Below are 23,467 nucleotides of genomic sequence, written 5' to 3' on the forward strand. Positions count from 1 at the left end.
TGATGAGGTTATATTTTATGCTTTGGACTGCGTTGCATTGGCTTTTGCTTTTCCTGTTCTGGATGGGCAGCTTTTGCTCCCTCTCTTCGTTTGTTTTTTGTGCTTTTCTCCCGTTCTTGGCTTCTTTCCTTCTACTTTTGACTGAGCTGATCTATGAAGTCCTTCAAGTAAACAGCTCGGTTTGAAATGGACTTAATCTATATGCAATGAGTCAGACAAGAAATTGTTGTTATTTGGTAGAATGAGATAGCTTGATGCTGTCTCATGGATACGGCTGAGGGTACGAGGATACAATCAATTTTTTACCAAGTTTTCAATATGAATGGTATATAAAGGGATATGAAACGGGAGTCAATATGGAGTATCCGTGTGACATAGGCTTGATAGTAAAGTAAAGGTCTCGCTTCATATCCCAAGGGTGATCCCCCAGCTTGCCTATATAAAAACAGAGAAGAGAAGAAATTTTGATCCCTGCTAACTATAATGCCACAAATCTTAGTATTGAGAAAATCTCAACTAGAAATTTTGCAATAATTTAAATTTTTTTGTTCCTTTCAACTGACAAAAAAAAATTCTTATATACATAAAATGTTTAAATATAAATAATGCATGAATTGTAAAGAAAATTTGTAGGAACATAAAATCAATAAAAGAAGTGATTTTTCATGTTGATATCACCAGAAACTCCTGATATATTTAGCTTTGAAACATACCAAGATGGCATCATCATGATATTATCAAAATATTCACAATGAAACTTAATATTTTCAAAATAGCATTGAGATTTGCTAATTAGCAACCATTACATAATCCATGCGCAGCTCCCACTTACTTTTTTAAGTGCAATTTACTCTGGATTCAGATTCGGATCCACTGTTTGCATTTCAGATTCGAATCTGGCAATATCTGATAAAAATCTGAGCTTTGTGGCAAACTAACATATCATACAATCAAGATTACATCAGAATCAAGCGGAGATGACAATGAAGCCTAAATGGAGAAGCCATACCCTTAACATTCCTAACATAACAGATCACCCGTACATCATGATAATTTTCACCCGGATAATCTAATAAACTTACATGCAACACAATTTACAAAACAAAAATGCCAAGGAGCTCTCCACTCATGCTCATGTCATACCTAGCACACAACTTAGTCTGAGAAGTACAACTACCACTGAAACATAGCCCACCATCACGCATCATCTCCATACACCAAATTGTTGAAAGATGCCACAGGTCCAATCCCATGTTGAAAATTTATTCATCTCCCCGCAAAGAAAGGGTAAAAACAGCAGAAGATATCCCCAAAAGTAGTCTATACAAGATATATACAGATATGTACAGTGATTGAAGGGTGGCCATGAGATCACCAAAATGGACACCACCTGAAAAGGAGACATTAAAAAGGAAAAATTCAGATGCCATACAGTACACGTAGCATCCAAAAGCACCTGCAGCTTTTGCTAAATATTAATTGTCAATGAAGATAGCTAGATTTCATTAGAATAATAGGGATAATAATGGCTACACTACTTTTTATTTCTTCACACATCTGAATCGACCTTTGGATCATGTTTTTGCCAACATGTAGATCAGAATTTCCACCATCAAAAAGTTGTATTTTTAGGTCAAAATACTGTTCAAAGGTCGATTCCTTATATTTTCACCATGCTGAACACATCCATCCCCTATAAGTTTCAGCTAGGGAGGTTTGGAACCCACGAATGTAGCCAATATTATCCCTGAATGGCACGTACATCATAACCGAATAAACTCAGAAAATGAAGCACAACCTACCCAACATAGTTTTGACACAAGTTTTCATGTGACATTGCTTGTGTTATTAGTTTCTGAACTTGGAGTTTTACACTTAATCCATAGTCAACCTCACGTGTATCACCAACAATCAGGGCACTATGATCAACTGTGTAAGAATATGAACTGGAAGTGCTCGATAGAGAAGAACCAGAAGAGAAGTCCTTCCCAGTAAGTTTATTGCTCATTCGACTCATTACATGTACAGCACGTTCGTTCAGCACCTCATTTGCATCACCAAGTTGATTGACGGCCTATGGATATCCAAATATAAGCACCACCAAATGAAATGAAATGAATAGAAAAGCTAAGGGAGAAAGGTTCCAAATATCAAACAAGAATTCTACCTGAAGAATTTCCCTTTCCCGAGCGCCTCTCTGAGGTTGAGGTGGAAGCTCTCCAGTAGGTACAGAATCATCACTATTTACAACTGGCTGAACATGAGAAGTTGCAAGATTTGACACGAGAGGGACTGTGTTGAAATTGAATAAACGCCAGTTTATGAGAGGGTCATGAACAAAGGCCTGAAAAACAAACACAGAGCAATCCGTTCATCGTTAAGCCCCAATCATGGATAAATTAGACCAATTAACTGAAAAGTGAAAATCAATCCAAAAGATGGCTACCTCCATCATGGCCATGACACTATCCTTATTTGTCCGCAAAACCTGCATAACATTTTCACAAGTCGATCTGAAGTTCCCTTCAATGCCACTGACCTCCATCGCTTTCACAAGCATTCTGGTCAAGCGAAATGGAACCTGTAAACAGATAACAATTTCAGAGCACAGTATGTGAAGGACCTGAAATATTCAGTCCGCTTAATTTTCAACATCTTGGTTCACAGTTGGCAAAAGGATGCCAAAATAATACAGCAGCATACCTTTTCAGGAAACTTTTCTCGATTCATTGAAGCCTCAAAGCAATCTCCAAAATCAATATGCAAGATTTTTCCACTGTAAGAGAATGAATAATTTGTCAAATAGAAAGTTCTGGGAAGAATACCAGGATGCAAGTTACAATCAAATGTATTCCATGAACATTTTTATTGAAGTACACAAACACATTCTCAAAACAAATAAAATTCTTACATGAGAGAATTATCTATATGAACCCTACAATGAATAGAAAAGCTAAAACTGGATAACAAATACCACAAGGGCATCATCGGGCCTACAGATAACTAACAATTAAAATTACCGTGCGAGCCAGGAATTTTAAGTTGGGGTTAAGGCCAGGATCGTTAAAATTTAGAACTTGGGAACCTAAAGTGGTCAAGTGTTTGGATTAAATAAGTAAATAGGTTACAACATTCTTTTCCTTCATGCTAAAGTAGAGTTTTTAGAAATTAAAACTTAAAATCTGAATATTTTGTTTTTTACATTCTTAGGGCTTTCAAAGATTAAAGAAAAGCAAAAAAAATTGTGCCTGGTTTTCCTGCGAGTATCCAATGAAGGTACAATAACCAGGGCTCGCGGTGTTGAGAGGAGCAAGTGACAAACACTGTTCATGATGACAAGGTGGAGACAAGAAAAAGTTTAAGATATTCTTAACTTTAAAGTGTTCATTCACCACAAATCGGTGTCCAACACTTGACAGGCCATATCCAAACCGTCCCATACTAAACACTCTGTCTATAGTGTGTCCGACACTTTACATGAGGTGTCTGTAGCGTGTCTGAAACTTGACACTGTGTCTAAAGCATGCTTGATGCTTGACATGATGTATCCTTAACATGCCTGGCACTTGCAGGACAGACACATGTCAAGAATGTCTTAGAGTTCGAAACAGTCATATCAGAGATTTGTCTGTGACCAGGTTGATGTCCAGCTGTGACTGGCACCAACACTCTGAGCCTCCAAAAGTGTCTAGTAACATAGGGTTAAGCATACTACAAGAAAAAATAAGCTAGAGGTAGGTCTATAAATGACACTTAGCAAGGAGGCAGATGTTATTGAATCGAGTGAGAAAGAAATTTGTAGAAGTTGAAAGAAACCCATGAACAAGATTTTGATTACAAATATGCATTGAAAACGAAGTTGAGCCACAAGATGCAGTTGCCCATCCACAAGATACAGAAGCATGGAGAATTTAAGCCCATATGCTTTTGAATTTGTAGGTTGAAGAATGTAATATTGCACACACCTAACAAGTGAAACTAAAAATCAACTTAATGGATGTCAATCATCAATAATCACTTTCCCATTTAAATACACGTTTAGTTGCCATTGAATGCACTTTAGAAAAACATCTGCATCTTAACAATCATAGATCACATATGAACAAATTTATGCCCATGTGACAAGGATACATACGACCATAGACCCTTTACATATCAAGTAGCACCTTTCAGATAATCACTAACAGCTTTCATCATCAAGATGAAAGTTGAAAAAAAAACGAACCTGTAACGATGCAACATAAGATTGCTAGGATGTCGATCACCCAATCCCAGAAGATATCCAACCTAATCACATGAATTATGCTGATAAATCTTTTATTGAGATACAAAATAATGATTGAAGATCAAACTCCAAGCAAAGATGGTAAAGACTTACCATGCTCATGACAGCTAAACTTCTTGTATAATTTGTGCGTCTGTCAAGCCAAACCTCAGAAGATCGGCTTTTCAACCAAAGGACCTATAATTCATTCAACTTATGAGAATGTAAAAAATCCAGGGGACAATTGCAAACCATCCACTGGAAACAAGTCCTATATATCCTACGCTTTCATTAAAACATCATCATCAGACAATTCAATTTGTATAGATAGATGAACCATGCTTCATGTACCTTTGCTAAATCATTTCCTTCAGTGTTTTGTAAAGCATGTCCAAACACTTCCACTTTAGCTATGAGTGGCAAATGGTCATAATCTGGAGCAAATGCTAACATCAACCTGTGCTCCTGATTCAAGAAGATCTGAAAGCAAGAGGAAACATTAATACAACAGCAATCAAGTTCAAAAGTCAAGTAAGAACATAAGCATGATGTGTTTTGTGGAACCTTTCTTGCATCCCGGTATTCACGAATCAAATGGTGCAAAGTATCACAGTTAGGAACCCATCCTATTAATCCACTGTTTGGTGACAAAGGAATAACAGCATAGCGCTGAATAGAAAGATCTTTCTCAGCAGTTTTTCTTGAGTTTTCAAGCAGGGTATTAACCAACCCAAAAAGCTGGCCAAGGAAAAAAGCAAAAAGATTAAAAAAGGACATGTAATGTAAGAGAAATAATAACAATATCAAATTAATAACAGATAAGTGAATATAGAATTATGCAGAAAATTGATAAAAGCAAGCTACTGATATCCAAGGCTTCATCAGTCGAATTAAATAAAAAAAGGACAAGAAGATATCTAATGGAATGAAGATATACCTGCATAACACGCTCATCTTGCCTCAAGTCTTCATGCCCCTTGAGCAAAAATGCATAATCCTCTCCATCACTTCCATGAATTGTTAATTTTCGAGGGCGCTGTTTTGATGTGATGACAACCAGCTGAGGTGCAAATTCTGCTATGGTAGCCACTGGAGAATCTGAAAGAAGGAAGTGTGATTTCATGACATCAACCACTTCATTGAAAAAACAAATGACAGTAAATGCATATTCACCGGCACGATATGTTCCTGGTACAGCAAGTTCCAGATTGCGCCGTTCTACCAAGGCTGGTGAAACAGACTACATTTCACAGTATTGTAAGACTACTAATAATATACATCATTATTATAACTTTTTAAAGCAAGACCTGAATACAGAATAGACAGCAGTTACCTGCAAGTCTAGTGTAGTGAGACTAGGAAGCTGCTTATCAATGCGTTTGAAAACATGGTAATACAGATCCCACGCCTGAGAAGGAATACAATTTTTATCATGCAGATGGAAAAGTAGATCCCGTAATACCACTTACTATGCAAAACAAGGAAAGCAAGAAAATAAAAAGGCATCAATGCTTTAACATGCAAGTAACATACCCGGGTTAGTTCACCTGTTCTTCCAGTGCTTCTATATTTCATACAGCATTCATGTGCTTCTTGAAGTTCACATCCATATATCTAGGTACATAAAAGCAGCTTCCAAGTGAGCAATCCAAGATCCACAGAAAAAGTATTGCAAATCCCACATTAATGGAAACAAAGTTCATGTCAACAAGTCAATGTGTCATGTGACACACACATGTCACAATTGACCCTAGAAGGCCTGACACATCATTGACCGAGTCTGATTCAGTCAAAACATGTCAGCCGAGTGTTGTTGCCCGTAACTGTCATATGTCCACACGTGTCAGGCATGACGCAGGACCGTTTTAGCATGTCCATATGACAGCATTTGGCCCATATAATATGGTCTTAGAGCAGTCTTGTAGAAACACCCTTTCAATGATATTCTTCTATCACATAACACACCATTAGCCTATGACAATTTAACCCAACTGGGAATAATCCTATTAGTGATATCCTTTTCAAATCCACCATTCGGTTGTAATATAGACCCTAAATATCAACACTCATGGCATTAATGGACATGCAAGTCTCGTATTCTTATGACATTGCTCGACCTGAACCATATATATATATATATATATATATATATATATATATATATATATATATATATATATATATATATATATATATATATACATATATATAACATAATATAATATTATATTATAATATACATGTGTATATATATATAAACTATATTTTAAACCATATATAGTTATATATAATATACATAAATATTATATAAAAGGGTTTTTTGCAAATTGGTCACTACCTTATAGCCGATTTGCAAAATAGTCCCTGCCTCATGCCATTTTGCAAATCAGTCCCTACCTTTTCGTTAACCCTTGCAAATCAGCCCTTGAGGTTATTGTTAAGATATGAATATATATATATATATATATATATATATATGTGTGTGTGTGTGTGTGTGTGTGTGTGTGTGTGTGTGTGTGTGTGTACATATTAATATATATATCATGTATACAACAACAACAACAACAACTACGCCTTCATCCCAAAACAATTGGGGTCAGCGATATGAACCAAAAAAGAAATTCATTTTGGGTCTTCCACATGAATCCTTTATCCCAAACCAATATATATATCATGTATATATTCATATATTAATATGTATGTTTTGCTCATTGTAATAGGAAATACCCATTAGGGTTATTTTTGTCTTTTCACAGTCATGTAATATGTTGTGACCATTAGGGGCACAACAGTCTTTTTATTGTTCTTTTTAGGATAGGATTTTATAGTTTGTTTTAGCCATTGAGGAGTGTCCCAATGGCCCTATGGGCCTCATGTTGTGTATAAATAGGAGAGCTCTCTCCCTTGTAAAGTTAATGCTTTCTCAAGCATTTTGTAATACAAATCCCTATATTTTTCATGTGCTTTCTTGGCACTTGTGTGGGTTATGTGTATGTGATTGAGTGTTGAACCATAAGTGGTCCTTGTGATTTGAACATTGTGCTCTTGTATGCCCATAAGAGGCATCATCTTGTTCTTGTTTCATTACAGTTATTAGCTGTAAGTGAAGCCTGACGGTAACTGTTAAAGGGTAGACAATTAACGGTTCTGCCCTTACAGGAGGACCAATTCGCAACATGTGAATAAGGACTAATTTGCAAAATGTTAATACACTAACAACTGTTTCATGAAGGGCATTTTCGTGACAGTTAATCATGGTCAGTGACAGAAGGACCAGTTTGTAACAACAGTGAGAACGGCAAGGACTGATTTACAAAATGGCATAAGGCAGGGAGTGTTTTGCAAATCAACTATAAGGGGGAGACCAATTTGCAAGAAAACCTATACAAAAATATGATATGTGCATATACAATGTACAAGAATACTTGTAGAGCAGCCCGAATCGAGCCCAGGCCTGGACACTCAAGTTGATAGGCTGGGCTTGACTGGGTTTACTGGCCTAGTCAATGGCCAAACGATTCAGTCTGTTGCCCACCTATTAGCTACGACAGACGAAATCCTCCGCAGAAGAGTTATACACAGGTAGCTGCAGTTGACACTTTCAAAAAAGCAGAGCCCTCAATAAACATGTCCATATGGAGACGACTCCTCATGTCCAATTGTCCACTAATCTCAAAAAAAAATCTTAGTTTTTGAATAGATTAATAACTGCTGTGTTAGTTCACAAGTTCACAAGTAAAATAAGGAATACCTGAAGAAATGCTTTCTCCTTAATTGTGCTGGGGCCCTCATCTAGCATTGCATGTAAAGGTTCCAAAACAGCTAGCATGCCCTCAATATTATGTTCACCAAAATATAGACGGCTAGCTTCTTCCAAGGCTTCATGCCACATCTCATGCCAAAGTATGGCAACCCTGATTAGTTCCTTTGAAACAAGTTGTGCCTGAAAGTACAAAAGAACAACATTTGTACGAGAAACAATGGAAAAGACCATGTTAAGTCATTATATTGCACTTTGTAGAGTATAAACCCTGAGAGAGAGAAAGTAAACATTTAGATGGACAAGAGAACTTCAAAAGTATTACTATTAACCTCCTCCACAAGTACACCACTATGCTGCCGAACCCTATCAACAACTTCTTGGGCTGCCGCCCTGCGCAATGTGCTTATGGATTTGCAAGCGACTAATAGAGGGTACATAAGAGCCTGTGTAAGAAGGCAAGGTTATAAAAACATGCACATGATAAAGCCAAAAGCATCATTCACAATAAATAATAACACTAGAGTAAAAACTCACCTAGTTAATGTGACAGTGGTACTATCACATAGTATAGTATCTAATAGAAAGCAATGTCAAAGGAGGTTTCCATGAATTGTTCCATATGCAAGCTAAATGATGTCAAAGAAGGTTTCCATGAATTGTTTCATATGCAAGCTAAATGATGTTAAAGGAGGTTTCCATGAATTGTTCCATATTAACGACTATCATAGTAAAGGTTAAGAGAACTAAAATTTTCAGTTGATTTAAATTCCATAGGTTAATTATGGTCACCATCAAATATTCACATTAAAACATGAACTGCACATCCTCCTCAACACATCCAGCACACTCTGCATATGTGTTTTTTTTAGGTGTTCTCATTCAACAACAACAACAACAACAACAACAACAACAACAACAACAACAACGCCTTTATCCCAAAACAATTGGGGTCGGCGATATGAACCAAAAAAGAAAATCATTCTGGGTCTTCCACATGAATCCTTCTCCTTCAATCATTTTTATCCAATGCCATGGCCTCAGTGACGTTCAAAGCATTCATATCCTTTCCTATCATCTCCATCCAAATCTTCTTAAACCTACCCCGACCTCTTTTAACTAATATATTTTCCCATTTCTCCAACCTTCTAACTGGAGCATCATTAGGCCTTCGTCGAATATGTCCAAACCACCGTAAACGATTCTCTCTCATCTTATTTTCAATGGATGCAATGCCTACCTTCTTACGTATCTCCTTGTTTCGAATCTTATCTTTTATTGTATTTTCACGCATTCATCTAAGCATACGCATCTCAGCTACACTCATTTTTTGAATATGATGTCTCTTGGCAGCCCAACATTCCGTACCATATAGTAAAGCAGGCCTAATAGTCGTTCTATAAAACTTTTCCTTCAACCACAATGGCATTCTACGATCGCACAACACTCCAGTTGCACTTTTCCATTTCATCCACCCAACCTTTATCCTATGATTTACATCTCCATCAATTTCTCCATACTTTTGAATGATAGATCCCAAATATTTGAAACAATCAGCCACCGGTATTTCTTGCTCACCATGCTTCACTACACTCCCATCACTACTTCGTTGCTTACTAAACCGACATCCCATATATTATGTCTTACTTTTACTCAACTTAAAACCTCATGCTTCCAATATCTGTCTCCATAATTCTAACTTAGCATTAACCCAAGCTCTAGACTCATCAATCAAAACAATATCATCAGCAAACAACATACGCCACAACACATTTTCTTGAATTGATCTCATAAGCTCATCCATCACTATAGCAAATAGGAAAGGGCTTAATGCAGACCCTTGATGTAACCCAGCCGTTATATGAAAATTGGTTGTCACCCCTTCACAAGTGCGGACATTGGTTACTATTCCTTCGTACATATCTTTAATTATACTAATGTACTTGAGAGAAACACCTTTCTTCATCATTGTTCACCAAAGAACATCCTTAGGCACTCTATCGTATGCCTTCTCCAAATCAATAAAAACCATATGCAAATCTTTGTTCCTCTCTCTATATCTCTCAATAAGTTGTCTAAGAAGATGTATAGCTTTCATAGTTGATCTTCCAGACATAAAACCAAATTGATTCTCCGATATCATGACAACCTTCCTCAACCTATACTCAATCACCCTCTCCCAAAGTTTCATAGTATGACTCATGAGTTTTATACCACGATAGTTTGTGCAATCTTGTATATCACCCTTATTCTTATATAAAGGCACCAAAGTATTCTTCCTCCACTCATTAGGCATCTTATTTGTCCGCCAAATCTTGTTAAAAAGATTTGTCAACCATTCTAAACCTTTCTCACCCAAGCATTTCCAAGCCTCGATAGGTATACCATCTGAACCAACTGCCCTTCTTGATTTCATTTTCTTTGAAGCCTCTGCAATTTCTTTCTTTTGAATCTTACGCATGAAGTCACGATTCATCTCATGAAAAGAAATGGAGAAGTCTCCAAGATCCTGAGCATGACTTCCATTAAATAGCTTATCAAAATAATCTTTTCATCTCTCCTTAATCTCCTTATCTTTGACTAAAACCCTTTGTGTTTCATCTTTGATATATTTAACCATACCCAGATCCCTCGATTTTCTATCTCTCATCTTTGCAAGCTTATAAATATCTTTCTCGCCCTCTTTGGTATCCAACTTGTCATAAACCTCCTTATATACCTTATCCCTCGCGTTTCAAACTACTTTTTTAGCTTCCTTCTTTGCTATCATATACTTCTCCAAATTCTCATTATCACGACTCTTACTTAGATTTTTATAACACTCTCTTTTAACCTTAATAGCTAATTTGACATCCTCGTTCCACCATGATGTATCCTTACCTAGTGGTGCACCGCCTTTAGACTCACCCAATACCTCCTTAGTCACCTTTCTCATGTCACCCGCTATCTTATTCCACATTGATTTTGAATCCTCCTCGAGACACCAATCAGCTTCCTTAACTACCTGCTCTACAAACATTCTTTGTTTAGCTCCTTTCAGTGTCCACCACTTAATTCTATGATCTATCCTATGTCTATCCCTTTTGCGGTATTTTCTAATTCTAAGATTTAAAATTAAGACTCTATGTTGTTTAGCTACACTTTTTCCCGGTATAACCTTACAATCGATGCAACAACCCCTATCTCTCTTTCTAAGTAGGGAAAAATCTATCTGACTCGTATTAACCCCACTTTTAAATGCTACTAGGTGAGACTCCCTCTTCCTAAACCAAGTGTTTGCTAAGATCATATCATAGGACAAACCAAAATCTAAAATCTTTTCTCCACTTTCATTTCTTTCTCATATACCATAGCCTCCATGGATACTCTCAAATTCATCCCTATTAATGCCTACATGTCCATTAAGGTCACCGCCGATGAAAAGATTTTCTCCACAAGATATCCCTTGTACTAGTCCATCTAAATCTTCCCAAAATTGAGGCTTAATGGAAGATGTTCTCATTCAATAAATCAAAATTATTTAGCTGAACAAGTTGAAATTAATTTTTGAATCAAAATATGCATGGTGCTTATGATGACTTAATTTGTATGAATACAAAATCTTTATGTCCAGTCATGTAAAATCGGATTTGATACAGGGAGTATACTAACCAACATTTACATTGAAATCAAATCTAATATAGGTGCACAAATTTTGGTCTAACATTAGGTGCACTCATACACATTGGCTGTCCAACCTTATTAATCAAAATTATTTATAGATTATAAAATTTCTGAACTTTTACATTTTGAACTTACTCTGCCAATGGTACTATCATATACTGGATCACATAAACAGAAAGAAAAGTTCACATCTACTTCAATGCTTCCTAAATCATACATCAACTTAAAGTACGTGGGCTGTGTTGGGAAAAGAATAGTGGAATCAAAATGATTCATTTGCAATAGTTCAGTTAAATATACAAAAGGTTTATTATTACAATACAATAAATTATGTCTAGAGCCGTGATCGCCACATCACCCAAAAGCAGCTTTCACCCCAATAATTGCAACACTGATATAGAAGGTAGCCAGAAATACTTTGTAAATATACAATAGCTTAGTGATGTTGTTGATGAAAATACACATCTCACTCTATGCTTTTTGACAGAAAGAATCATCACGGTAGCCTTAGAGTATGATTCCTTCAATCAAAGAGAAGAGTGATGCATCTTAATAACCACCTGCATCTAACACATGGTTAATTAGTAATAATCAGGAGCTATAAGAAGGGGAATCCAGGCAAACCACCACACTGAACGACATGACCCCTTTAATGACAGAAAAGAAAAAGGAAAGAGAGAAGCTTTATGGGTTGGCCCTGTCATTAAGCAGGACCGCTAAAGAAGCCAGATGTCATGGGTCAGCCAGACTGTCCACTGGTGATAACTGAGCATTACCTGATCCTGTTCTAAGAGAAGGGCCAAAAAACCAGAGAGAATCATCAAAAAATATTTTCAAGAAATCCAAAACCTACATTGCATAATGTGTAATTTGTATGTTCATTCAGCCCGTTACAAAATGCCAAATCACAAGAAAACTTCCTAGGCAGCAAAACAATAGCAAAAAGTGACACACTGACACTCAAATAAAACACTTCCTGAACACTTCAGGTATCCATTGACAGCTGCATGAAGGCATTCAATGAAAGCATGAAAAAATTGTTGCATGTAAAACATACAACAGTTTAACCAAAGCAACAATAATAGCTTGCTGTATTCTTATTACAATAGCACAATAATCCATACAAAATCTAACCTGTGGATGTTGTTGCCCTATGCGAACCAAAAGTGATTGTATCAACTCCCGCACAGCATGATTATTGGAATGAATCCGTGCAATTATTTGAGGCAAAACGACAAGCCAAGTATCTATACTAACAAGTGCAAAACCCTTTTGCAGTGCCAGCTGAACCTCAGCAGTAGCTCCATGATTGAACCACAACGTGAGAAGACGAAGGATATCCTGCAACAATCAAGCAAACTTTGATCTGTATCCATGTATATATTTGTGGCACACAAATGTGTGCACATGCGTGTATCTGTTCAATGGTTAAAGTGATTTGATCACTAGTTCAAAACAACAAAAAGATGGAAATATCTATCAAACAGAGGAAGGTGTTAGACTAGATAGTGATAAGAGGAGTTACAACAACCAGCTGGTTGGTCGCAAGAGAGAACAGCATCCATAGAAAGTTGTTAGATAGAAAGGCCTTTTTCGAGAGTTCCCCAATAGCCCGCTACGGAAAGCAAATCAATCCATAAACAAACAGATTATACTGTAATATCTCATAATTTTTTCTGTTTTAAATTTAAAAAAACATATTTTTTATTTAATAATTATATTTTTATGTCTGAAATTAAAAACATTATAAAGAAATATATATACATTAATGTATATGGACTGACATCAATATGTGTCGGGGCAAGGTCCAGCCAAGACCCATAGTCCATCCATAAGTTTTTAAAATAAAGACGAATTTAAAACTTTAACTAAAAGGAATATATATATATATATAAGTATATATAAATATATATAAGAAAAGGGGAAGATAAGATAGGGAAGAGTTCTACTTTTAATAGAACTCTATCCCAAAGAGGGGGGTGTCACCCCCTAAGAAGAGTCCTTTCATTGTAAAGAGAGAAGTTAAGCCTCTCTCTCAAAAAAGCTGAAAAAAGAGAGAGAGGAGATGAAAGAGAAAGGATGAGAGGGAAAGAGGGGCGTCACCTCCAACAATTTCCTCTTCTCCATTTTCATCTTCAACTTCTTCTCTTCTTCTTCGTAGATCAGTCTATAGCAAAAAAAAAAGGTATGGGCCTCTCTTACAACTCAATAAAAAAGGAGATTTGCATGGGTCATGCATAGAGTTTGAGAAAAAAACAAAGAAAAGCATATAAGTAAAAATATAGATTTGCTTATAAGTCTTTCTTAGGATTTCTTGTTGTTGGAATCAATAGGTATAGTTCTGCTATACTGAAATCTGAGTTTCCTTCCTTGGGTTTAGAGTCTGATATTTTTAACAGCATGTGGAATTAATAGCATGTTAGGATTAGTTGTATATAATCTGGATTTAGGTATGTTGATTAATCTGAATTCATGCATGTATGTTGTTTTCTTTATTTTGCTACGTGCACAAGTCTGTGATTTCTGCGTTCTTGAACAGTTTAGCAGCAGGACATATATATAGCGAAACTGATTCAAGAACGCAGACAATATATATTATGCTGCAAATCTGATCCAAGAATGAAGGCAGTATATATATATATATATATATATATATATATATATATATATATATATATATATATATGTGTGTGTGTGTGTGTTGTCTGCATTCTTGAACAGATTCGCAGCATAGAACATATATATATATATATATATATATATATATATATATATATATATATATATATATATATATATTGTTTGCTTCTTGAACAGTTTCGCGTCCGCATCCTTGAATTGTTTTTGCAGCATGAAAACATGTATATCAGTCTGTGTGTTTGAATAAGAGTTACCAGTCGAGGAAGCGGGAAGCGAGGCACTTTCAAAAAGTTAGGAAGCGGGGAAGCGTGGGATTACTTAGAAGAAAATTCCGAACTGTCTCGGAAGCGACCTAGGAAGCGAACCGGAAGCGAGGGGAAAGCGAAAAAAATAGAAAAAATGGGGAAGCGAGAGGGAAGCGTGGGGGAAGCGCGTTTCCCATAAAAGGGAAACGCGCTTCACATAAAAGGAAAGCGCGCTTCCCAAAAAAAGGGGGACGCTTCCCCTCACGCTTCGGAAGCGCGACGTTTCGCGCTTCGGGGAAGCGCGCTTCCCCTTTTACCTAGGTGCTTCTGGTAACTCTGGTTTGAATATGTTCGCAGTATTCGCAGTACTAACATACATGTATATCAGCCTATGATTTTGAGAGTATATATATAACTGTCTGTAATTTTGACAGCACTTACAGCAGAAATATAGATATATACTTGTGTCTGCGACCTTAATAGAGTTCGCAGTAGAAATATATCGCGAACAGTTATTCATCTGTGAATTTTTAACTATTTTGACTTTTTGACAATACAGTAAGACTCTTACACATGGTTCAATATGCATTCATTAAATTGTCGTGCTTGTACCATGCATTATGTAATGAATATGAAATTTTGATAATTTATGCGTTTCATGTTCGCTGAAAAATGTTGCAATGCTAACTTATTGTGGTAATGTCTGAACCATTGACGTTGAGGACTGTGAGCATGTGTTGCTTATGAAATATATTAAATTGTGATTTTTGCATTGCAGAATGAATTGTCAAAAAATTTGTTTTTTTGAATTAATTACATTGTTGAATTAATAAGGACAAGGGCTAAAAATTTGTTATTGCATAAAGATTTGCATAATTGTTCTTATGTAAAGAACCCTAAATTGATTAAGAATGGTAAAAGAGACCAAACAGTGTAATAATTTTCTTCTATAATGTGTCTCTGAAATGGTGAAAACCTTGGGTGATGGTCATGGGAGACCGTGAGGATATTAAACATCGTGTGTGTTTTTTGTCCCCAAGAACCCGATGTGTGATTCATATCCCCGAACACAGTTGTAGGAAACTTTCAATCACTTTGCCTGGGGGTAGTGTTGTTGACTCTGTTGTAGTTATTGGTATATCAAGAAAGTGATGTCAATGGATGTGAATTTTTTTGATGTCCCGACATTAAGTATAGATTTCTAATGTTACGATTGATGTTGTGGATTCCTGATATCGGTCGAGGAATAAGTGTAGAACCCAGTAATTTAAAATACAAATTGTGTGATAAGCTACTACTGTAAATTGCCTTGAACCTCAAAAAATTTTGCATGTTTTGAGTATCCACGAGTTGTTAAGCAAGTGGACAATAAAAATTGGATGTACATTAAGTAGGGACATGCATGCAAAAGAAAACATCGATTAATGAACTTAAAAGATATGCATGCATGTTGCACCAATTCATGCATCTTTAAATGTTTAATTTATCATGAAATTTCTATTTACTTGTTTGAAATGCTTAGATGGTAAGTTTGTTCTGATGATATGTTACTTGTGAATCCTCTTAAACTTATGCTTGGTTTACTTTATGCTATTTTCTTATTGTTGGGAATTCAGATCTCGTACGAGAACTTTGGTTCTCACTCGATTTCTAAAACTATTTTTCAGGTATTGAGGCTTCGTGGTGAAAGGGTTGACTGGCTAGAAGAGACAAGGATTATGGTCTGGTGGCCCGGGTTCTGACTTACACTGAATAGCTAGATTTTATTTTGAAACTATTTGGAACTTTATTGACATAATTTGATTAAGTAAATGAAATTTTAGTTCATGGTTTAAATTTATTTTATGTCTGAAATGGATGATGGGTTGTGAATATTAAAGTTGTAATGTACCCCTGTTCTTAGGAGGTTTTCCGCAATTGTCTTAAAAAAAAAATTCATTTTTCGAGGGTTAATTTGGGGTCGTTACACATATGATGAATGAGAAGGTATAATTGAATTTATTTAACAGTAAAAGGGCATCCTTGTCATGTGGCCTAAACTATTTGACCAAGTTTAACGGTTGTGGAAACAACATTGTTCCTTAATGTGAAACATCCGCCCTTCATCTTTCTTTCCATATTTTCTTTCCTACCGATCCCTTTATTTCTCTTTAATTCAATTACATGCTCTAATGAATTTACTAACTCATTTATGCAGAAAATCCAGAGTTGTCGGTTGAGGAAGCGGGAGCGGGAAGCGATTCGAGAAGCAAAAGCAGGGAAGTGAGACACTTCTAAAATTTTAGGAAGCGGGAAGCGCGGGATAACTTAAAAGCAAACCGGGAATCGTCTTGAAAGCGAGAAGGGAAGCGAGCCAAAAATAAAGAGCAAACGAAGAGGAAAGAGACCTAGGATTTGAGTGGGAAGCGAATAGGAATCATGGTTTCCCGATATTGGGCAAAAAAAATTTGTTAAAAGCTCCAAGCCCCTCAAAAAAAGAAAATTTACTTCCTGTTATTGGGAAGAGAGTGGAAAGCGAGCAGGAAGCAATCGGAAAGCAGACTCCCCCATAATGGGAAGTGTGCTTCCCATTTAAAATGGTTGCTTCCCCGCACATTTCGGAAGCAACACGTTTAGAGCTTCTGAAACGCGTTTCGGGGAAGCGTGCTTCCCTGAGTCCTATAGCATTTTCGGTAACCCTGAGAAAATCCCAAAAGTGCCACTAGTTGCATGATTTGAGTGGTACATTTTCCTTTAACCATTCATCAAAGATGAATGCATTTATGAAAACTTATATTCTTGTGGAGTATTTTGCCTGTTTTGGAACACTCATGAAAACTTATATTCTTATGGAGTATTTTGCCTCAAGTTTTGGAACACACACGTATATAGATATAGATATAGATAGATAGATAAATAGAGAGAGAGAGTCGGGTAGGTGCCTACTCTGATTCAGACCTAACGCCCGCATATCGGGCTTCTGAAGGGGTTTTTTCATGTTTTCATAAATCTGACCATACAGGTATTCTACATGCTTGACTTTATAGGAGTGGACTCTTGGATCATCCAACACCGAGATGTGAGTAGGTTTTTATAAGGTTTGAAAATCGATGCTCTAAAATTTTTATAACTATTCAGGCTTAAACACTCACATTTTTTCATTGAAAAAACATAATCCAAGTGTCGTCTTCCAACAAATCAACTATGCCAAACACATCTGCAGGGTCGGATTTGGAAAAAACACCCTGAAAACTGCCGTTCGCTCATGGTAGGCACCTGCTCCCCACTATGTGTGTGTGTGTGTCGAGCAAGGTTGTCAGACTGACAAGCAGAAGCAGGAAACAGTATGGGAAGCAAAAGTGAGGCACTTCAAAAATTCTACGAAGCCAGAAGCAGGAACCAATTTGGCTCATATCTATTTGTACAGGACTCTCCCAGTCAGTTCCAGTGAAGGGTTATGCAATAGATTTGATGCAACCACTTAATTATCAAACTGATTGCACTGTCTGTGACTATCCCACTAGAAGGCTTTCTAACAAGCCATGAACTAGATCAGATTCCTTACCTTCCTCCGGCTTATCACTGACAGCCAGTTCAGGGTTCCAAACTCCAAGGTGGCAACTAAACAGAGCATTGCACACGTTGTAGGACTTGACCCAAACACAAGTCGAATAAAAAATGAAATGAGAATCGAAACGGACACAAAATGAGAATCAAACTCACATGCAAATTGAAGATAGCAAAGAAATCTTTATCCACCCAAAACTTCACCAACAAATGTATGCCAATTCTACCACTAATTGGCATGAAATGATTCAGATGCAAAGAAAAATGAAATGTCAAAACATTTTCAGACTCCAGCAAGGAATATATCAAAGCAACAGTAATATAAAAAAAATTAAAGTGGGCAACCTTGCAAATTTATCACCCTCAAATACAGCAGAAAGCATGCCCAAGAATCTCACCACCATCATTCCCAAGACCCATTTTAGTTTGGCAAGCATGTCTAAGCATTTGGATAAAAAGCTAGTTCCATTGTTATCAATACAACAACAACGCCTTCATGCCAAACAATTGGGGTCGGCGATATGAACCAAAAAGAAAATCATTTTGGGTCCTCCACATGAATCCTTCTCCTCCACTCATTTCTATCCAATGCCATGTCCTCGGTGAGGTTCAAAGCATTCATATCCTTTTTTATCATCTCCATCCAAGTCTTCTTAGGCCTACCCCGACCTCTTTTAGCTAATATATTTTCTCATTTCTCCATCCTTCTAACCGGAGCATCATTAGGCCTTCGCCAAATATGCCCAAACCATCGTAAACTATTCTCACTCATCTTATTTTCAATGGATGCAACGCCTACCTTCTTACGTATTTCCTCATTCTGAATCTTATCTTTTAGTGTCTTTCCACACATCCATCGAAGCATATGCATCTCACTTACACTCATTTTTTGAAAATGATGTCTCTTGGCAGCCCAACATTCCGTACCATGTAGTAAAGCGGGTCTAATTGTCGTCCTATAAAACTTCCCCTTCAACCGCAATGGCATTCTACCATCGCACAACACTCCAGTTGCACTGTTTCATTTCATCCACCCAACCTTAATCCTATGATTTACATCTCCATCAATTTCTCCATTCTTTTGAATGATAGATCCCAAATATTTGAAACAGTCATCTACCGCTATTTCTTGCTCACCAAGCTTCACTAGACTCTCATCACTACTTCGTTGCTTACTAAACCGACATTTCATATATTTTGTCTTACTCTTACTCAGCGTAAAACCTCTTGCTTCCAAAGTCTATCTCCATAATTCTAACTTAGCATTAACCCCAGCTCTAGACTCATCAGCAAACAACATACACCACGGCACATTTTCTTGAATTGATCTCGTAAGTTCATCTATCACTATAGCAAAAAGGAAAGGGCTTAATGCAGATCCTTGATGTAACCCAACCGTTATAGGAAAATTGTTTGTCACCCCTCCACAAGTGTGGGCATTGGTTACTACTCCTTCGTACATACTAATGTACATATCTTTAATTGTTATCAATAAGATAACTTAAAGAAGGATAGAGGGCTTCCTGTGTCATTTAATTATAGATATCTTTCAATTCCTAACAAAATTTTGTTGCACATATGCTAACCAAACTGAGTCAACGTCAACATTATGACACAAAATTCACTTTACAAAAATGTGTTATAAATTAGCAGAATGCAACTATAATAAATGTTGAGATTAGAAACGTTTTTTTTATCAAATTGATCCCATATATTTAATATTACAAGGAATCTTGTTTGTTGACCCAACAAATAATATAAAATATAAAATGAATATTGGCACTTAAATATGTTTCATGTATCAACAATTCTATAGTAGAGCCTTTCTTCAAAGATATTTTAATTGATTTGTCTCAGCATGGTGGCATGGCCCCTTGACACTGATTTTAACCTTTTGCCACTAATGTAGAAACCTCAGAAAGTTCCTATATAACACCATTTTTTTAAATTTATAAATCATCAAATGGTACCAAAAGTTTTACCGAGTAATAAATAAATAGAGAAGATGATCAGAAACTTAGAATGTTTATAAAAACTTGGAAATGAGTACAATCTTGGAATGATGCATACCTGCAGACTATCATCTACTCCTTTTGCAGCTGCTGCACATGCTATGGAATGGAAATATCCTGTGACAGCAGCAACAACATAGTGGCCGGCTTTAGCAGGAGAGCCTCTCAAAGTGTAATGAGACATGACAGCTGTATTGAACAAAGCCCATGTATGCCATGCTTTTGCCCAACAAGGAGCACACTGTGTAGCACTTCGGAATGCCGTTAGAATGCCTACAGGATACCAAAGCTAATTAGTAGTTCTGACAAACTCAACACGGTATGGTAGATTCAAAAAAGTACACAAAGAAAGAGAAAAGAAACTAGAGAACCTTGAATGCAATCATCATCCCAACCAGGCAAAAGTGCCCACTGCCACGTTCCAAGTTTCAAATAGACACGAGCAAGGAGCGGAATGGAATAAGGTGGCCCCATTGGTGCTGAGATACTTGATGCTTCTGCAAGCTCAATGGCTAAATCCTAACATATGATGGCAGCAAATGGTTAGACAGTCGAAAGAATATTGAGAAAATAGGAGGAAGAGTTTGACATACCTGCAGCTTGGATAATGATTCCTTTCTCTTATGCTCTTCTCCAAGAGACCATTGATATTTTAAATATGCCAGCATCACTTGAGGAGAGAAAGAGCGAGGAACGCTTTCTGAAGGCGATTCTGGATCGTACTACATCAGTTTCAACAAGGTATTAGGCATTCATGTTATAAAGTTATGGATAAATATCTGCACAAATATTTTCTGAAACCATCAAAAACACATGTAGAACCTGGAGGAGTTTAACTAAGGTTGATCTTGCTTGACTTATACGGCCACTCTTACGGCAGAGAGAAGCAAATTTCAGCCATGTTTCTATATCTTCTGCTGGAGGAAGTACAAGTGCCCGCACTGCAAGAATTGCTTGCCACACCTATGTGCACGTGTAATTTAAATTTCAGGTATGTTAAACCTGTAAGCTTCATGATCATTAAAAAATAGTGAATGAGAGCAAAATATCTGGAGTAAACCAATGAGCAAGAGCGACACATTCTTGCCAGAAGGCATTGTGATACTTTCTAACTATTATCCTAGTTGAGATCAAAAATTTTACTTCATAAAGGAAAATGAAAATCTGTTCCACGTAATTTAGATAACCAATAAATGTTATGCAAACACAACTATGTAATAAACTGATGCAATAAGGGGATCTTCTGAAATAGTAAATGCAGTCCTTATTCTATGATCTAGTATGCCAAAAGGTACATAATGAGTTTATGGAAAGTTTAGAAGAATGATGGCATCCACTGCAACCAGAGATACCGAAAAAATGGTATATTCACCTCAACATTCCGTTTTGCTCCTTGTATACGCTGTCTCCACATATTACAGATTAGTTCTTTACGCCCTTTAGCAACAGCATTCCCCTCAGGCAGAGTACAATAATCTATAACCTAAAAATATAACAAAAGCATTACACCAAAAAAAAACTCTGAGAAACAATAGATCTCTGCATTAAGCCTAGAAAGACAACTTAAATTCATGTGAAAATAACAGAAATAGCAGCATGCTTTTATATTACACGAAACAAATAAGATAAAAATTTCACTTAAGTGCACACTGGTAATGATTTGGCATGTAATGAAAAAGACTCCTGCACGTGCACAAACACACACATAACAGTGTAATTATGTGTTTCCAAGTGTTGATTGGGTTCGATTTGGTTCAGCAATCAAGTAAGACAACCCAGGACCAAAAAAAGGGTCAAAAGACCAGATTAATGCATTTTAAACTTAACACTGATCAACAATGAAAATTTATCAGTTTAGTAGTAGCCTTACCACCTCTAGTCAGCACTTCAAAAAGATAACACGGATTACCTCTTCTAGTTCAGACAACTGTTGAACCCTGACCATATTATTATAAGCACGATCATAACTTTCCAAAACCTGATTAACATAAAAGAAAAGAAAATGAGGTTATTATAGGATTAAACATTGCATAAAGATTGATAAAGACACCAAAAAAATTAGAAATACTTAATAGCTTTTTAAGCAACAATGAGGCAACTTCATGACAACATGAGTACAAGAACGACGAACTTAGAAAGGATGAAGTGACACGTAAATCTTGAAAAAGGGGATACACAGGATGCAACGGGATGGAGAACATTTCAAAGTCAAAAATTAAAATAACTCAAAAAAATGGGTGGCGTTTCTGAATCAAATAAATCAACTTGAGGTTTAAATTCAAGCAACAGGGATTCTTTAGATTGCAATCCCATCAATAGAGAACCATGGATGTGATGGCCTTGGAAAATGTACACACACACACACATACACACCCACACATGCACCCGCACACACACGCACATGCACACACCCACAAACAAACGTGCACATACACACAGGCAGATGCACACACAAACATGCATGCATGCCTGTATATATGCAAGCAAGCATGGGTACATTATATACATGCACATACACAGGCAGACATGCACAGATGCGTATGTGTGCATGTATACATGCAAGCAAGCATGGGTACATTATATGTGTGCCTATGTGTATGTGTGTGAAAATCAACAATCAAGATATTCACAGTAAATATCAATGATACAATTTAAATACTGCCAAAAAACAACTACGATCTACGCCAGCAATGCATCAATTGCAGCCATTTTATTATGAAAACACAAACTTGGAGCAAAAACATTAGTACATGGTCTTTTAACTAAATAAGACACATAGTAGGATAGAATGTGATCACGGTGACACGGAAAATCAGATGAATCCACGATATGCTCTGTTAGGACCACAAAAGGCAAGATCAGAAAATAAACAAATGCAAGAATACAGTCAAAAGTATATAAAATTAGCTAATGCAAGAATCACAGTGAAAACTATATTTCTAATTAGACATGACTTAACTCAAGGGCACCTCCATCATATTCAGATGGCAGAAAACATAGATGAGGTTATCACAGCACCACAACAGGAGGGCTACGGTTTACGTTATTTATAGATGACATAATGCTAATAAGTCACACTTGTTACAGAGCACATGTAAAGAATTTTATATAGGAAAAATGTAGAAAACAGGGGTCTTAAAACCAACAAAATTAAAATGAAAAATAAGGACTACAAATATAGTCAAAATAATGAAATAAATTGCAGAATATGGGAGTTTACAACTATTTAAAGAGAAAAGACAATGGAAGAAAATAAAGGAGTAGACATCAAGTGAAAAGGAAGAAGAAATGAGAGTCAGAAAGGGGCAAAGAATTGCTTTCATCCATCAACAATGAA

General features: G+C 36.5%; 1 protein-coding gene across 4 annotated transcripts in view; it reads right to left on the reverse strand.

Moving 5' to 3' along the window:
• Window positions 1–923: 923 nt before the first annotated feature.
• Window positions 924–23,467, reverse strand: part of TOR (target of rapamycin) — a 66,589-nt gene continuing 44,045 nt past the window's right edge. For 3 of the 4 annotated variants that reach the window (XM_090016721.1, XM_090016722.1, XM_090016723.1), the window contains 22 exons: window positions 22,040–22,108; window positions 21,503–21,613; window positions 20,953–21,093; window positions 20,724–20,852; window positions 20,502–20,649; window positions 20,189–20,403; window positions 12,822–13,028; window positions 8,357–8,470; window positions 8,016–8,207; window positions 5,798–5,878; window positions 5,598–5,672; window positions 5,438–5,504; window positions 5,202–5,362; window positions 4,829–5,002; window positions 4,616–4,744; window positions 4,379–4,462; window positions 4,226–4,287; window positions 2,704–2,776; window positions 2,447–2,581; window positions 2,168–2,344; window positions 1,803–2,074; window positions 924–1,390 (listed from right to left, as the gene is read on the reverse strand). In XM_090016721.1, the coding sequence (XP_089872847.1) occupies window positions 1,372–1,390; window positions 1,803–2,074; window positions 2,168–2,344; window positions 2,447–2,581; window positions 2,704–2,776; window positions 4,226–4,287; window positions 4,379–4,462; window positions 4,616–4,744; window positions 4,829–5,002; window positions 5,202–5,362; window positions 5,438–5,504; window positions 5,598–5,672; window positions 5,798–5,878; window positions 8,016–8,207; window positions 8,357–8,470; window positions 12,822–13,028; window positions 20,189–20,403; window positions 20,502–20,649; window positions 20,724–20,852; window positions 20,953–21,093; window positions 21,503–21,613; window positions 22,040–22,108 (2,835 nt within the window). In that variant the 3' untranslated portion in view covers window positions 924–1,371. Of the gene's footprint in view, window positions 1,391–1,802; window positions 2,075–2,167; window positions 2,345–2,446; window positions 2,582–2,703; window positions 2,777–4,225; window positions 4,288–4,378; window positions 4,463–4,615; window positions 4,745–4,828; window positions 5,003–5,201; window positions 5,363–5,437; window positions 5,505–5,597; window positions 5,673–5,797; window positions 5,879–8,015; window positions 8,208–8,356; window positions 8,471–12,821; window positions 13,029–20,188; window positions 20,404–20,501; window positions 20,650–20,723; window positions 20,853–20,952; window positions 21,094–21,502; window positions 21,614–22,039; window positions 22,109–23,467 lie in introns of those variants that run through there. The other variant, XM_090016724.1, reaches the window with a different exon arrangement.

This window comes from Nuphar pumila, chromosome 8, assembly GCF_984573655.1.
Source record: "Nuphar pumila chromosome 8, dmNupPumi1.hap1.1, whole genome shotgun sequence".
NCBI lineage: Eukaryota > Viridiplantae > Streptophyta > Magnoliopsida > Nymphaeales > Nymphaeaceae > Nuphar > Nuphar pumila.